Raw genomic sequence first — 16909 nt, 5'->3', positions numbered from 1 at the left:
TACCTTGAAAGAATCCTGGATTAGAGCTCCCAAGTCTCTTTGCACTTCAGACTTGTGAATTTTCTCCCTATTTAGGAAACTGTCCATGTCTCTATTCTTCCCACCAAAGTTTATGACTTCACGCTTTTCCACACTGAATTCCATCTACCACTTCTTTGCTCACTCTCCTAAGCTGCCCAAATCCTTCTGTAGCTTCCCCACCTCTTCAATGCTACCTGTCCCTCTAACTATCTTTGTATCATCTGCAAATGTAGCTAGAATGCCCTCAGTTCTTTCATCTAGATTGTTAACGTATAAAGTGAAATGATGTGGTCCCAACACGGAACCTTGCAGAACACCACTTGTCACCAGCTGCCATCCTAAAAAGGACCCGTTTATCCACACTCTCTGCTTTCTGCCAGACAGCTAATCTTCTATCCATACTAGCATCTTGCCTCTAACATGAGCCCTTACCATATTCAATAGCACCCCGTGCTGTACTTTGTCAAAGGTGTTTTTGAAGTCCTGGTAGAAAACACCCTTGGCTCTCCTTGGTCTAACCCGCTTGTTACTTCCTCAACAGAATTCTAGCAGATTTGTCAGGCATGACCTCCCTTTGATGAAACCATGCTGACTTTGTCCTATCTTACCATATACTTCTACGTATTCAGAAATCTCATCTTTCACAATGGATTCCAGGATCTTACCCATAACCTAGGTTAGGCTAATTGGTCTTTTCAGATTTCTCGTAATTTTCCGTCTTTTGCTTTACTCCCTTTTTAAACAGGAGTCACATGAGCAATTTTCCAGTCCTCTGGAACTCTTCTGGATTCTAGCGATTCCTGAAAGATCACCACTAACACATCCACTATCTCTTCAACTATTTCCTTTAGAACACTGGGGTGTATTCCATCTGGTCCAGGCAATTTATCCACCTTCAGGCCATTCAGATTTTCTAGCATCTTTTCCTTGGTGATAGCCACCATACTCAGCTCTGCCCCCTCACTCTCTTGAATTTTTGGGATATTACTCATGTCTTCCATCATGAACACTGACACGAAGTAATTATTCAATTCCTCAGCCATTTCATTGCTCCCCACTACTATCTCTCCAATATGATTTTCCAGTGGCCCAATGTCCACTTTTGCCTTTATATATCAAAGGAAACTCTTACAGACTTCCTTTATATTACTGGGTAGCTTACCCTCATTTTGTTTTGTTGCCCCCTTTTGGTCTTCGTAAGCTTCCCAATCCTCTGGTTTCCCTCTGCCCTTCGCCACATTATGTGTTTTCTCTTTTGCTTTTATGCTGTCCCTGACTTCCCTAGTCAGCCATGGTTGCCTCACCCTCCCTGTACCATGTCATTTTTACCTCAGGATGAATCTCTCCTGTGTCTCCTGAATTACTCCCAGAAACTCCTGCCATTGCTGTTGCATTGTGTCTTTCCTGTAGGCTCCTCTCCCAGTCAATTCTACCCAGCTCCTCCCTCATGCCTCTGTATTGCCGTCATCCAGTTGAAATACCGTTACTTCTGATTCTATCTTCTTCCTCTCAAATTGAAAAGTAAATTCAATATTATGATCTCTGCCTCCTAAGGGTTCCTTCACCTTAAGCTCCCTTATCAAGTCTGCCTCATTGGACAACACTAAATCCAGTATTGACTGTTCCCTAGTGGGCTCTACCACAAGCTGCTCCAAAAAGCCATCTTGTAGTCATTCCACAAATTCCTTTTCTTGCAATCCATTACCAATCTGCTTTTCCCAGTCCACCTGCATATTGAAATCCCCCATGATCACTGTAACTTTGCCTTTCCTACACATCTTGGCAGTTCCTCAATTCTACTCACACAGATTCTACACCATTTGACCCTTTGTTTCCTCATATTAATTTTATTTCTTACTAACAAGGCAACCCCACCCCCTCTGCCCACCTGCCTATCTTTCCCTACTCCTACTACATTCTTTCATGACTCTATCGCTGCTCCTTTAGAACAAACTGCAAAAGGCCTAATATCTTTAGAAACCTTTCACAAGAAATGTAATTAATTAGTTTAGATACATAAACCTGAATCATAAAACTTGATTGAATAACTCTTACCCTAATGAATGTAATGAGCTCATTGTATACATACGCTCCCTTAGGCAGGAAGAAACAGCTTCCTGGGCTGAGTTCATGGAAGAAAAACAACTCTTGCTCCTGAAAATGCAAAAATTCAGAATTATTGCATTGAGAAAAGCATCATTGAGCAGCTAAAATGTATTTAATAACCTTATTTACTGTGGTTTTTAAGCCATATATGGGGATAAACATTAAAGGGCAAAATACAACACATCATGAAATGATCCCAGTAATGGGCTTCATACAGTTAACAATTTTTTCAGAATCTACAGTAGTCAAGATTTTTTATTACAACAATTATTTCAGACTAACCCTGCCTAGTTTTCTATGATCTCTGTTTTTGGCCTCTTCTTGAAACTTTTCCCATTCTTTCAACATTTTTGTATCTGGAAAAGAAATTCCATAAATCCTCTGTAGCGTCTCCATATCAGACTTGCCTTCCCAGTAAGTGGAAGAATTCTGTAAACGCAAAGATCAAATGTTACCATGCAGTCAAGAGTGATCATTTAAAATATTTGAATTCTAGATTACAAATTTAAAAGTTTAAGAGTTTTACTGCAAATAAACAAGAAGCAGCATTGTCTAAACACTATTCAGTAGGTAACTTACACTTGGAAAACAGAAGAGTACCCCTCCAAACCTAACTTCTAACAATCCCCCACCCCGCAAAATCATATCCCCTGTCACCACCATTAATGCTTTACTACATCTCTAAAATGAAGACTTCTTTTTCTAGGAAATAGTCCAAAGATACTTATCACTTTGAATGTCCTGCTTTTTTTTTCCATTTTCAGCTGGAAAATTCCTAATCCTTGAACTGACTTTCACAATGAGGGTTACTTTTGAGATCTTTCCTTTTGGTTAAAGCTAGAAAATTTACCCAACTACTTTTAAGTCCTCACAAACTTGACTTCTTCAATCCAACGTGAGTTCCAACCTACATTCGCAATCAGGACTAACCATCTCTGTCTGTTTTCTTTCCCGGTGCACATGTTTGTACATTAAGACATCTGAAACACTGAATAATACTTAAAGAAACAAATGCAATGCAACTTTCTAATGGTTTGCTGTGTCAGCTTCCCCTCTAAAAATGCATCTCCATTGCAACGTGAATCACAAGGAGCCTGTATCCAGGTAGAAATGCTAATTAGCAATCTTCTAAACACCACATCTTCATCCTATCTTGCAAGGAAACAGTCACTTTAAAGTATAACTGTTTTACAAAACTTAACATTCCTAAAATCTCCAAGACTTTCAGACTAACAGTCTAACGGAAGTGATCAAATGACCTTATCCATGAGTCTGAAAATCTCAACTTTCAAGTGCATCAGTCTCTACTGTTCCCATATGTAGAATGCTGTACTGACCTATTGTGCAGGATTCAGAGTAGATCATAGGACCCATTAACCATACAGTTTTAAAACATAATCTTATAAAGTTTGCACTTGAAACAAATCAGAAATGCACAAGTATTTTGCAATTCCAAATTAGATTAAGTGTCACTTGAATTAACCGAAACAATTATCAGGCATATCAAATGCAAATGGCAAGACCAAATTAAAATACTTTTCATAAAAGTGTGGACATTTTTATTTGTTTTAGTAGAATTTTCTCACAGAGGAGCACAATAAAATTACTATTTTGAGGAAATGGAACGCAGGAGGGTGTAAAACACTTACTTTGTGAATTTTTAGCGCTTTAATCTTTCCAGTGTGTCTGACATGAGGTCCTCTACACAAGTCAATTAAGGGTCCACACCTCAAAACAAGGCATAAAAGAAGTTAAAATCAAATTCTCATTATAGCAAATTATTTGATGATGTATCGCACATAGTTATCAAAAGTACAAATTTCTACATTCAAGAAAATGGGAACATCAAGTCCCCAAGTTAAATGTTCGCTATATAATAGATGCTCGGTGGCTAAATACAATTCAAACAATTGGTTTTGAAATTAGAGAGAGTCAAAGCCCTTTCCAGTTTAATCAGTATCAAGCACTGTCAGGTCAGTCAAACAAACATTAGCTATGCCCCAATATTGTGCTTTCATTCAAAGCTTAAGAATTTCTGTTGAAACAGTGGAGTCATAATTTTCTGATTCTAACACAATGAGAGTGTGATGGACTCTTTATTACTAAATAATGTTCTTCATATTGGGATATACAGCAACTTGGAGATAGTTAGACCTGCAGATGCTGGAAATCAGTAGATAAAAAGTGGAGCTTGAAAAAGCATAGCAGGTCAAAAAGCATCAGATCCTTTATTGGTCAGAGTATTGAGAACAGGAGTAGGGAGGTCATGTTGCCGCTGTACAAGATATCGGTTAGGCCACTTTTGGAATATTGTGTGTAATTCTGGTCTCCTTCCTATCGGAAAGATGTTGTGAGACTTGAAAGGGTTCAGAAAAGATTTACAAGGATTGGAGAATTTGAGCTATAGGGAGAAGTTAAACAGGACGGGCTGTTTTCCTGGAACTTCGTAGGCTGAGGGACGACCTTAGAGGTTTATAAAATCATGAAGGTCATGGATAGGATAAGTAGACAAAGTCTTTTCCTTTGGGTGGGGGAACCCAGAACTAGAGGGCATTGGTTCAGGATGAGAGGGGAAAGTTGTGAAAGAGACCTAAGGGGCAACTATTTCACGCAGAGGGTGGTACATGTATGGAATGAGCTGCTAGACGAAGTGGTGGAGGCGAGTAAAATTGCAACATTTAAAAGGCATCTGGATGGGTATATGAATAGGAAGGGTTTGGAGGGATATGGGCCGGGTGCTGGCAGATGGGACTAGATTGGGTTGGAATATCTGGTCAGCATGGACAGGTTGGACCGAAGGGACTGTTTCCATGTTGTACATCTCTGTGAAGAGGAGGGGAAGCTGACATTTCAGATCAGAATCTTTCATCAGGAGTCCTGAAGAGAGGTTTCAACCTGAAATGTCGACTCCCCACCACCACCACCACCACCACCCCTGTACTTTTTCCAACTCCACTCTTTATCCATTGTGATTTATAACAAGATGTGATATGATACTTATGGTCCGTCATCTGGGGCAGAAATGATGGCTCAGGATTGAAGGGTTTACCTGACTGTTTCACTTAATTCCCATTATCATCTCTCAATAGATAAACTACCCAAAAGACATTCTTAATACAGATGTTTATGTTTATTGTAATTTATATGCAGAGAAAAACAGAGATTTATGAATAGATGCACCCAAAGCAATCTTAATTTAATCAAACAAAACCTTCCAAGCTGATGGCTGTTTCCTTACCTGTATACTGTTGTAGTAGGAGTATTTACCTTCTCATTTAAAATCCTACACTTGAATTTGTTGTACTAAAAATTGAAAGAAATGCTGAATTAATAACATGGAATATAACTATTTATAAGTCCAAATAAAAGCTAAAGAACATAAAGTTTACTCAAGTTGTAAAGCAGTTAACAAAAGTGCACATTTCAAAATGGCAGCCCGTCTTTATTTGTTCACGATACAGAATACATGCACCTGCACTGAAGAGACATGCACAAGGACTTAAATGAAAGTGGAAGATTGACCTAGCTTTGTTTGAGGGCTGGTATAACTCTGAAAATGAACTTCAGGAGTCAGTAGTTATCTGGCTTAAAAATGAAAATCAATAGCTACTTCCCCTTTTGAATTAGTGAAATCCAACATTTGTTTCCAAAATATCAAAGATTAGATTTCCATTTAAAACATTTTTTGTTGCTTTAATCCAGTGGTGAATGTTATGCAATCATTATTTCTCAAATCAATTCCTTCCAATTACTGAATCATCCTTGGGAAATATATGCAAATCTCTGAAGACAACAGGATCTATTAGTTTGTCTCACCAGCCCCATATATCAGGATGGAATGAAATGACAGAAAATGACAGTAAAACACAGACTGCTCGGTTGGTGTCCATTGGTCACTGCAACTTAGATTAGGTTAATGAAGTCATCGGCTCAGGTTGCTCCCAAAAATAGATGGGAGTTTTGTGCAAATGTAGTTCATGAATAGAAGCCTAATGTTTTTGGTGAGATATCAGGTGGTTTAGTACTCTTTCACCACCTCAATTCAGCAAAGAATGGCCAAATCAACATTCAGCAATTAGTAAGAGAAGGAATATATAAGTACTTACCCTAAAAGTATCCTTTTTTCACAAGATTTGAAAGCCCATTCCAGATCATTACAATGCTCCCCACTAGGAACCCAATCTCAATCAGTGAGTTCCACAAAATAGTTGCCATATTTCAGATTCTTGTCAGTCAAAAAAGGAACTAAAAATGATGCCAGTTTCGATGGTTTCCAGTGAGTAGGAGATGGGGTCCCACTGAAAAATCACTTCCCTGAGGTGAAGTGGTTTCAAAATCAACCCTAAGTGGACATTTTAAATTCCACTTTCAGCACATACTAATGTAGTTTAATTTTACTGAATTAAACAAAGATCCAGGGGTCTGATTAAAATTGCCCCCAATCCTCAGGTCTACTGCTCTTTTTCACCAATTCAACTGCCTCTTTCTTTGATCTAAAACTATCCCTAATTTTCCCCGATGGCCAAAGCCAGGTCACCTTTCCCAAATTTATTCTTGTGCCCAGACAGGAATAAATAATTATTGCAGTTCCTCCGTGCACTCTTTTAATGTTTGTCAATGCCTACCCAATGTCTTCCATTTAACTAACACTTAATTTCTCAAAGCCTGCCTGTATCTCATACCATCATAGTCTCCTCTGTTTAGATTTAGGTCCCTACCTTCAGAATCAATTACACTGGTCAATCTCCACCTTGAGGAGGAATTTTACCGTATTGTGCTCACTCTTTCCCAAGGGACCTCAGATTGCTTACTAACCCCTTCTCATTACACAGTCTAGGATTTCTTGTGTTCCATTTGGTTCGCCTGCATCTGAACTTGCATGAACTCTACTGCTGCAACATTATTCCTCAATTGAAGAGCAGACATAACTAAATCTCTGTCTGGAGAGATTGTCTGATGTAGGCTAACTGATAAGCTTCAAAGATTTCATAAAACAAATTATGTGCAGTAAAATTATAGAAATGAATTTCTCAATTATAAAAATATTGAAAAATATTACTATATACTGCAAATAGACGATTTGAGAAAAAACTTTAAAGCTATATTCATTGGAGTAGACAGGGCAAAAGCAGGAACAATGTTCCTGATGACTGGGGAACTCAGAACTAGGAATCATGATTTAAGAATGAGGGGTAAAGCATTAGATGAGATGAGAAAGTTTTTGCACCCAGAGTAATGAGCCTGTGGAATGGCCAATCACTGAAAGTAGTTGAGGCCAAAAGATTGAAGGTTTTCAAGAGGAGTTGTACTTAGTTCTTAGGGCTTAAGGAAACAAAAGATATGGGGGGAAAGGAGCGAAAAGGTTATAAATAGGATGATCAGCCTTGATCATATTGAATGGTAGAGCAAGCTTGAAGAGCCAAATAGCCAAATTCCTGTTCCTATGTTATGTTTCTTACACTGGATAATTCCAACTTAATTCAAATAGAAATCAGCTAATCTACAGTAAAAACAAGTGTAGAGATACTGCAAAATAATACTAAAAAAGATATGTGTCTATGAAGTTGACTTTTGTATACAAAGTAGTTGAAATGGACAGTGGATTCTTTAACAGCACAATAGTTTCTTATGTTATATAATGTGACGATGGCAATGTCAGGCAAAATTAGACTATTATTTCAGCTTCCTCTGATTAGACATAGAAGCAGTTGCTGCACTACACATTAAACCAATTAATTCAAAATAATCAGCAGATGCAAGGAACAGGCTGTTTTTTTAGCATCTAATGTGAAACAAATGCCCAGGAAAATTAAAAACTGTGTACCTTGAACATAGCCAGAAGAGTCTCTTTTTTAATTTCAAGTCTCTCAAATGGTTGTTTATCCTTCATAATACGCTTACATAGATTTTCGAGAGTTGGAAAATCATTGCTGGAAACTCCTCTGTTATAAAACAATATTTTTTCAAAAAATGTTTATAATTAATAGATAATCAGAATACTAAAAGCAACTAATGAAACATATGAATGAAAATGTACCCTTCTTCCAAGAACATGTCATAATAAAATCCATTTTCAATTGGTGGTCCATAGCAGAGACATCCTCCAAAGACTCGTTCCATCGCCTCTCCCAGTATATGGGCACTAGAATGCCAGTATACCTAGCATACAATAATCCTCATTAGGAATAAAGCTTTTATACAACATTAGAGAAATGTGTCTGGATCTGACGTCCCTCAATTCAGACTCTGTTCTGCTCATTATTTAGATTGCAGAATTATATAGGAAATACATAGCTGCCGCTGTTCATACAATCCAGTTGTCCTGTGAATGGCATCACACCATTCTGTTACCAATGACAGCAAAATCCAGTTGATCATTGTATAGAAAGTTTGAATCAGGGTTAGAATTGAGTAAGTTCATGTTGACTCAGAGATTTTGTAGAAACATACAAAATAATGCAGAAATCCCTCAGAACAGCAAAGCTAATTCAGGCTGGATTGACTTGCCCTTTTCTTGGCTTTATTCAGGTTTGGACTGCTGCTACGTCATGTTAGGCCTGGAATCGGGTTTCTAGCTTTTCTTGGCAATGAGACCTGTTGAGCATTTTTGATGTTTCACCACACAGTAATTAAACACTGACTACTTACAGCCTGAGCTTCCTCATCTTCAAACTTAAGCAATGACAAACTGCAGTCTTCTTCCAATGGTCGATCCAGGTCCCAAACCACTCCGTTTACTTTAGCAATAACCACATTGTCAGCCAAACCCTGACTGTATCAAACACAAACACATCAAATAAAATAGTGATATCCAAGAGACAGTAATCTTGTTAAATGAAGAAACTATGCTTGCATCAGTGTCACACTGTCTAGATTGAAGCATGCTCACAATGAGTTATCTTTGGAAATATTCTAATTACGTACATCAATAACATTTCCACAATTAAATATGAGCCACATAACCAGTTCAACCACAGCTAAGGTGGAGGAACAGGACATGCAAGAAAGTGACAACAGCATCAGGGGTGTGAGAGGAAGATTGCAGATCACCAGCAATTCTGCCAGGGTAGAAAACTAATATCAAGGTTGGGAATTAGGAATCTGGGGCAAAACCTAATGTGCATATTGCATGGCAATTACAGAATAGCCAGCTGCAGGCTAAGTATCAATGATTAATGCATTAAAATGAGGTTAAAAAATATTCTGAAGATCAAAACATTTTAAGAAACATTTTAAGAAGCTTCCAATATTTCAAGTAATAGGCACATGCCTAAATGAGAATCTCAGTTAATAAAATTGTACACCAAATCAACTAGAAGAAATCTGCATGTAGTTTCAGCATCAATAAATCAGAATTTGCAATACAAGATACTATTCAGATCACAAATATTAAGATGCCCTCTCACAGCTTCATTTTGTATTCTCTTTAAATAAGTATCCAATTTCCTTTTAAAAGTGGTTTGTCTATGGCTCAATAGTGCATTCTACTGATCTTAACACTTCAATCTCTAAGCCACAATTATGTACATCATCTAACATCTCAAGTAAGTCTCTATCCTTTCCACAGTTCCTCCTTTTTCAAAATATTTTATCTTTAGTTGTTCTGCTGCTATATGATAATAAAACAGTAATTTAGAACCGATACCTAATTCCACATGCAATCTGGTAAGGTGTGCTTTTCCAGGAGTCTCCCTGTACTTGTTTACCATCTGGTAGAGTGATGATGATTGGTTTACTCTCTTTCAAAGCACGTTCTGCCAAAATAGAATCACTTTCAGCTTTGAGTTTGTGGTACAGTTCAAGGCGTTCATTAATATATGCTGGCCATGGATCCAACTAAAGAGAAAGGATGGAAGGAAAGAGAAAAATCACGATCATTCCAATAAGCACTTTAATCAAAAACAAGGAAACTTGATGGTCTTCCTTATGGTACATTCATTAATTGAGGTATGACTAGCATTGTTAAAGAAGCCAGAGTACATAAACTCAATCTGCTTTGTTTTAACCTCAAGGCTATGGGTTTGGAGATTTTGGACCAAATTGGCAGCACACAACCAGACGAAGGTTAATAGATACATAGATCACACTTATTTCTGAACATTCTCACAAATTCTCATATACTTAGAAGATTCATAGCGGAGTCACGGTAGGTACATTCAATGCTTTAATTAACTTAAAAGTCAGCCTGGACAGCCTCTGAATATGATGTGGAGGTCAAAGTTAAAAGTCTCACAACACCAGGTTATAGTCCAACAGGTTTATTTGGAAAGCTAGTGTGATTATTAAGTTAACCTCTGAATTGTAACAGTATTTATTTAAAGCTGAGAACTTGCTAATAAAGCCTCAGCTACTCTAACCACCAGGTACACTTAAAAATGTAATCTTTATAGTTTAAAGAAAATACATCAGCTCCACTTGCTCAATTCCATTCCAAGATCGGGTGTGGATACTTAAAATTAAGTTGAGTGAGCACTGCATAGCAGGTGATGTCTCTTTTAAACAAATTGTTAAATCCAGGCCCACCCACCAGTTTAAGAAGATGCAAAAAATTCCACGGCACTTAGTTCTTCAAAAAATAATACTACAGCAGGTTGGGTCATTCTAAGGATCTGAACGATGGTTGAGGACTCTGGGTCCATATTTAGAGTTCCATGCAAGGACTGCACAAAACACTTTCCACGGCACTTAGTTCTTCAAAAAATAATACTACAGCAGGTTGGGTCATTCTAAGGATCTGAACGATGGTTGAGGACTCTGGGTCCATATTTAGAGTTCCATGCAAGGACTGCACAAAACACTGTATAGGACAAACAGGAAGACAGCTAACGATCCGCATCCATGAACATCAACTAGCCACGAAACGCCACGACCAGCTATCCTTAGTAGCCACACACGCAGACGACAAGCAACATGAATTCGACTGGGACAACACTACCATTATAGGGCAAGCCAAACAAAGAACAGCCAGGGAATTCCTAGAAGCATGGCACGCATCCACAAACTCCAACAACAAACACATAGACCTGGACCCAATATACCAGCCACTACAGCGGACAGCTGAAACTAACAACTGGAAGCGGCAGGGACAGGCCACTATAAACACCGGAGGAAACACCACAGAAGCGCTACACAGGAGGCTCCCAAGCACTGAGGATGGCACCTAGACAGGAGACGAAACGTTTGCAACAAAAATTTCCAGCCCGGCGAACAGAACCACAACAACGAGCACCCGAGCTACAAATCTTCACCCAAAATTTGAACAAGTTAATGTTTCAAGTCTGATATGATCCTTCTTCAGAACTCTGGATAAGGATCATATGAGACTTGAAACGTTAACTCCATATCTGCCTGTACCGATACTGTCCGATCTGCTGGGTTTTTTACAGCATTTTCTGTGTTTGATTAGGGCAGCAAATAGTTATAGGTCAGGAAAATCCATGGATAGAACTTAGCGATGGCAACAGTTAGAATATTACAGTAATCCTCATAACTCATAGGTTGGAGGGAGTGCAGGAATTATTTCCTTTTCCCAGTTCTTATCGCTTTCAAGCAAGTATATTGGGTGTATGCATTGTTTGTGTACGTATCTGGATTGGGGACTGGACTGGATGCTATAGGCAAAGATTCCTGTTGATACTTTACAGCTAACCTCACAAGTCAAGAACGGTCACTTTGTTGTGGTACAAGTGAGCACTCAAGGTACATTGGTACCATACGTCTAATCACGTCCAATAGGACAAAATAATAGATTCTTGCAATGCTTTCATTCAGAAATTCAGCAATATTTATTATAATGTATAAATTATTCTTAAATATTGCCCTACTAGTGGATGAGATTTGTTTCCGACAGGAAAAATGTGATTAAATAGTGATTGGTGTAAATAATGAGTGATTTGAATTAACTAAGTTTCAGGCAAGTTAGGTTCTATGCTCATAATGCCAAAATTCTGAAACAACATTTTCTTACAAAATAAATTCTATTGCTTTCAAACAATATTGAAGTATGTTTAAACATTGGGAGAGAATCAGAGTTCATAGTTTGAGTCCTGTATGTTCCTTTTGTTCTGAAGAAGTCATCTCGAATTCACAATATTTTCTTTTTTCACAGATGCTCCCAGGCCTGCTGAGTTTCTTCAGCAATCTGGGTTTGTTTTAAATTGCCAGCTCCACAGTATTTGGCTTTTTATGTTTTCATGTTGCTGGTAACTCTTTTTTTTAATGTGGAAGCAACGTACTGCGATAGCTTACGTTTTCCCCTGCTGAATATGAATGATAATTAAATTATTATCAAAGTTCCAAAGGAGATCTAGCTTACTGCAGACTCATCATTGATTTTGCCCTTGAATCTCATGCACCTGTCAATGGGTTTAACTATTCAGAAACTTCTTATTGCCAGTAGGCTACTGAAATTAATTTGTCAATGATGCAGTGAAAGCATGTTGTACATTTTCACTGTTTTTGTATTTTGAATAAAAGCATTTGCCCTTCGAGTCAAAAGAGTCCATGATGAGCTGCTAGCAACTGATTATATATCCTTGATATAATGCTGGCCAAATATTTTTAAGATTACATTGAGTGAAATAGAAAGCCAGCTATGTGACAATTGACTGTGAATCATTCATTGACAACATCAGTTACGTTTTCAAACTACAAGGCAGATTTTTAAATTAAATTTATTAAATGTTTTGTGATAATTATTGAAGTGTAACTATCAATCTTGTGCTTTTTGGATTGAAAGTGATGGATTGTGTATTAAGAATTGTATGTAATTTTCCCACTCCTTTCCTGAAATAATCTGTACATTTACGTATTTATACTAATATGTGTTATGTTTACTCTTTCCAGTTTAATATCCAGTTCTTATTCAAAGCGTTCCCTAAGCCAAGGAGATTTTAGAATAAAGGTATGACTGTTATTTTATCACCAAAGTGGTTTGCATTTATATAAGCACTTTGCTAACGGATACATTATTCTCTCTGTATATTTTAATGGTTCTATATTTAATGTACCCCAGCATAGTGTTATCCTTCAGTATATCATTTACATGACATTTTGTAGTAGATTTTCTATTAATATAATAATTTTAGATTTCAGAAATTCAGTTTAATCTGTAATTACGGACCTAAAATGAAGATGCTTTTTAAAAACTATTTTCTTGCATTTGGAGATCTCTCTGGCAGCTTATTTTTAAGGCATGTGTGTGTGCATGCCACATGTGCTCCCACTTGACCTAGTTCCAAATGTTACAGTAACTGTTTAATTTACACACAAAAACACAACCTTACAGCTAAGAAAGGTTAGGTATCTCCATTTTTTACTGCATTGTTAAGGCTAAGTCAGGACCTGGTCCTGGTATTAGACCTGTATTGATACTAACATGCACTATCTATTCCTAAACTAACATATTCAATTTATACTCTTAATGTGGGATCATTATTTTGATTTTTAATTTTCAGGCTGAGCAAAAGACAGAGTTGCATTACAGGGAAGGCTATGGCTCTGCTCTGGACCTGTCCCCTTCAAGTGTAATGAGATCAGCTGATATAAAGGAAAATGGCATTATGCAAATTGATGGCCTCTCAAGAGTTCCAAAGGACAAAGAATCCGTTGTTTTCCAGCCTCGATCTGGAAACACTTTGTTACAGCGGACAGCTGAAACTGACAACCGGAAGCGGCAGGGACAGGCCACTATAAATGCCGGAGGAAACACCACAGAAGCGCTTCACAGGAGGGTCCCAAGCACTGAGGATGTCACCTAGACAGGGGACGAAACGTTTGCAACAAAAATTTCCAGCTCGGCGAACAGAACCACAACAACGAGCACCCGAGCTACAGATCTTCACTCAAACTTATGAGTTTCAAAGGATGTGCAGGGGGATGTGATTACAACTTACACGATACTAAGAGGCTTGGATAGAGTGGCCTTGAAGATGTTTCTAACTGTAGAAGAGGCGCGGACCCGAGAGCACAGCTTTGGTGTGAAGGATGGCTCTTTAGAAATGAGATGAGGGGAATTTCTTTAGCCAGAGGGTGGTAAACCTGTGGAACTCATTGCCCCAGAGGGCTTTGGAGGCCAACTCATTAATTATATTGAAGACAGAGATGGATAAGTTCTTGACTGGGAAGGGGATCAAAGATTACAGGGAAAAGGCAGGAGAATGGAGTTAAACCTCGGTGGGCCGATGGCCTAATTGTACTCCTATATCTTGTGGTTAAATATCATGAAAATGGAAGTCCTTTTTTAAACACGAAGATGGGACAAAAGTAACTGAGAAGTCAACTGTAACAAAGAAATTAAGTTCAGAACAAATAGCAATAATCAAATATACTATATATTTAACGTTCGCAGCAATTGTCTTATTTCATAATTTGCAAGACTCAGCACCAAGGAAGTGCATTAATAGCTGGAGTACATAATGGTGCTCATTCTTATTAATCTATTAATTCTCTTACTTAACCTCAAGTCCCTGTTTGAGTTAGTGGGTAACAGGTAACATACTCAAAAATTAACATTTCAGCCATCTTCAGCCATTCAGCCCCTAAGGCAGGTTAACAACTATAGTGACTATAATGCATTGCTGTGAAATGTTTTATCTTCAACTAAGTTATTAAAGTGAGTTCTACATGCTTGCTCAGCAGATCAGGCATAAATAAAACATCTTGTAATATGCGAACTGCAGGAAACTCTCTCAAGTTCAGTCCTCTTTGATTCAAAGATTAAACTGGCTGTTTTTCTTATGTCTGTTTAATGAATGCTGCACAGGAAATAAAACAATAAATTGTATTTATATTGCAACTTTGCAGAATAAAATATTCCAAGGCACTTCATAGAGGCATTATATTTTAAAGTTACACAAGTAAATCTTTAGACACATACAAAGGCTTAGGCAAACAGGTAGTTTTTGAGAAGAATCTTTAAAAGGAGGAAAGAGGGCTAACAGGCTTGTTCCTGTACTGTATTGTTCTACGTTCACATTTTCTCCCATTGTACTCCATTTGCCACATCCTTGGCCACTCATTTAACTTATCTTCTTGTAATCTCCTTATGCCCTCTTCACATCTTACTTTCCCACTTATCATCGTGCGGTCAGTAATATTGGCCTTCCTTCCTTTCACCTAAATCATTTATACAATTATAAACAATCCTAGTGTGTATCACTCATACAACTTGCCATCCTTAAAAAGAGCCACTAAGGCTTACTCACTGCTTACTATTAGCCAGCCAATCTACCCCTGCCATTATAGTAACCCCCACACCATTAGCTTTTACTTTATGCAGTAATCTGTGATATCACACTTCATAAAACGTATCTTTTGGAAATCTAAATGCAGTCCATCCATCATTAGTCTGCATCATGTGTTACCACCAAGTAATCGATCAAAATGATTTAAATTTTATAAACCATGTTGACTGATTACCTTGTGTCTGATTACCTTGAACATATGCAAAAGCCCTGTTATTTTTTTTTTTAATAACAGCTTCTAACATTTTCTAAGCTAACTGGCCCATAGTTTCCTGTTTGCCATCCCTTCATTTTTTGAATAAAGGAGTGACAGTCACCAAAGGTAATGGAACCAATTCTCATCAAGGGAGTTTTAAAAATGTAAATCATTCCATCAGCTATTTCACTAACCACTTCTTAAGACCCTAGGAATACATCCATCAGGTCCCAGGCACCTGTCAGAACACAGCTCTGCCAATTTCTCAGCACTACTTCCATGGTGATGGAAATTGTCTCGAGTCCCTCCTCTTCTTCCACTTTCTCAATTAATTGCTGCTTTTGGAGTGGTACTTGTATCCTTTAGAACCAGATATTCTGCTTGATTAAAATTGATTGAGTGATAAATATTGATCAAGACACCAAGCATTTTTACACCCATCCAAGAGCAGACAGGGGTTTCACCTTAGCATTTCACTTGAAAGATAACTCCAATATTCCCTCTAACACTTTCTCAATGTTGCATCATCAATTTAGAAAATAATTTGTATAATCACATTCATGCAATTATTGCACTTCAAGCAACTAATCCTACTTGAAGTCCTTCAATATAAGTCAAAGATACAATACAGCAGCATGCTATATGAATTCAAAGGTTTCTTGCTTTAAAATTATTCTGCACCTAGTCCTTTTGTGCAATTCTGGTGTCCTTCCTATCGGAAGAATGTTGTGAAACTTTAAAGGGTTCAGGAAAGATTTACAAGGATGTTGCCAAAGTTGGAAGATTTGAGCTATAGGGAGAGGCTGAATTAGCTGAGACTGTTTTCCCTGGAGAATCAGAGGCTAATGGGCGACTGGGTAAGCGGAGTTGAAATGCCCATCCATCCGTGATGAAATGGTGGAGTGGACTTGATGAGCTGATTGGCCTTACTTCTACATCTACGTCTTATGGTCTTATAGAGGTTTATAAAATCACAAGGGGCATGGATAGCAAAAATAGACAAGGTCTTTTCGCTGGGATGAGGGAATCCAGAACTAGAGGGCATAGGTTCAGAGTGAGAGGGAAAAGATGTAAAAGGGACCTAAAAGACAACTTTTTCAAGTAGAGGATGATGCATGTATGGAATGAGCTGCCAAAGGAAGTGGCAGAGGCTGGTACAATTACAGCATTTAAAAGGCATCTGGATGGCTATAAGAATAGGAAGGGTTTGGAGGGAAATGGGCCAGATACTGGCAAATGGACTGGACAAATAGAGGATATCTGATTGGCCTGGATGAGTTGAGTTGAGGAGTCTGTTTCTGTGCTGCACATCTCTATGACTCTATGTATGAAATAGACTGAG

At 38.0% G+C, this 16909-nt stretch overlaps 1 protein-coding gene across 1 annotated transcript in view; it reads right to left on the bottom strand.

Annotated features, from left to right (window-relative positions):
- tars1 (threonyl-tRNA synthetase 1) overlaps positions 1-16909 on the bottom strand; it is a 46184-nt gene that overhangs the window by 26342 nt on the left and 2933 nt on the right. Inside the window, exons 3-10 of the mRNA XM_043688143.1 lie at positions 9773-9963; positions 8776-8899; positions 8165-8286; positions 7952-8069; positions 5366-5430; positions 3777-3855; positions 2410-2556; positions 2077-2175 (exon numbers count right to left, since the gene is read on the bottom strand). Coding sequence (XP_043544078.1) covers positions 2077-2175; positions 2410-2556; positions 3777-3855; positions 5366-5430; positions 7952-8069; positions 8165-8286; positions 8776-8899; positions 9773-9963 — 945 coding nt within the window. The remainder of the gene's footprint in view (positions 1-2076; positions 2176-2409; positions 2557-3776; positions 3856-5365; positions 5431-7951; positions 8070-8164; positions 8287-8775; positions 8900-9772; positions 9964-16909) is intronic.

This window comes from Chiloscyllium plagiosum, chromosome 1 (assembly GCF_004010195.1).
Source record: "Chiloscyllium plagiosum isolate BGI_BamShark_2017 chromosome 1, ASM401019v2, whole genome shotgun sequence".
Taxonomy (NCBI): domain Eukaryota; kingdom Metazoa; phylum Chordata; class Chondrichthyes; order Orectolobiformes; family Hemiscylliidae; genus Chiloscyllium; species Chiloscyllium plagiosum.
Note: the sequence above shows the minus strand (reverse complement) of the source record. Positions and strands in the feature narration are given on the sequence as shown.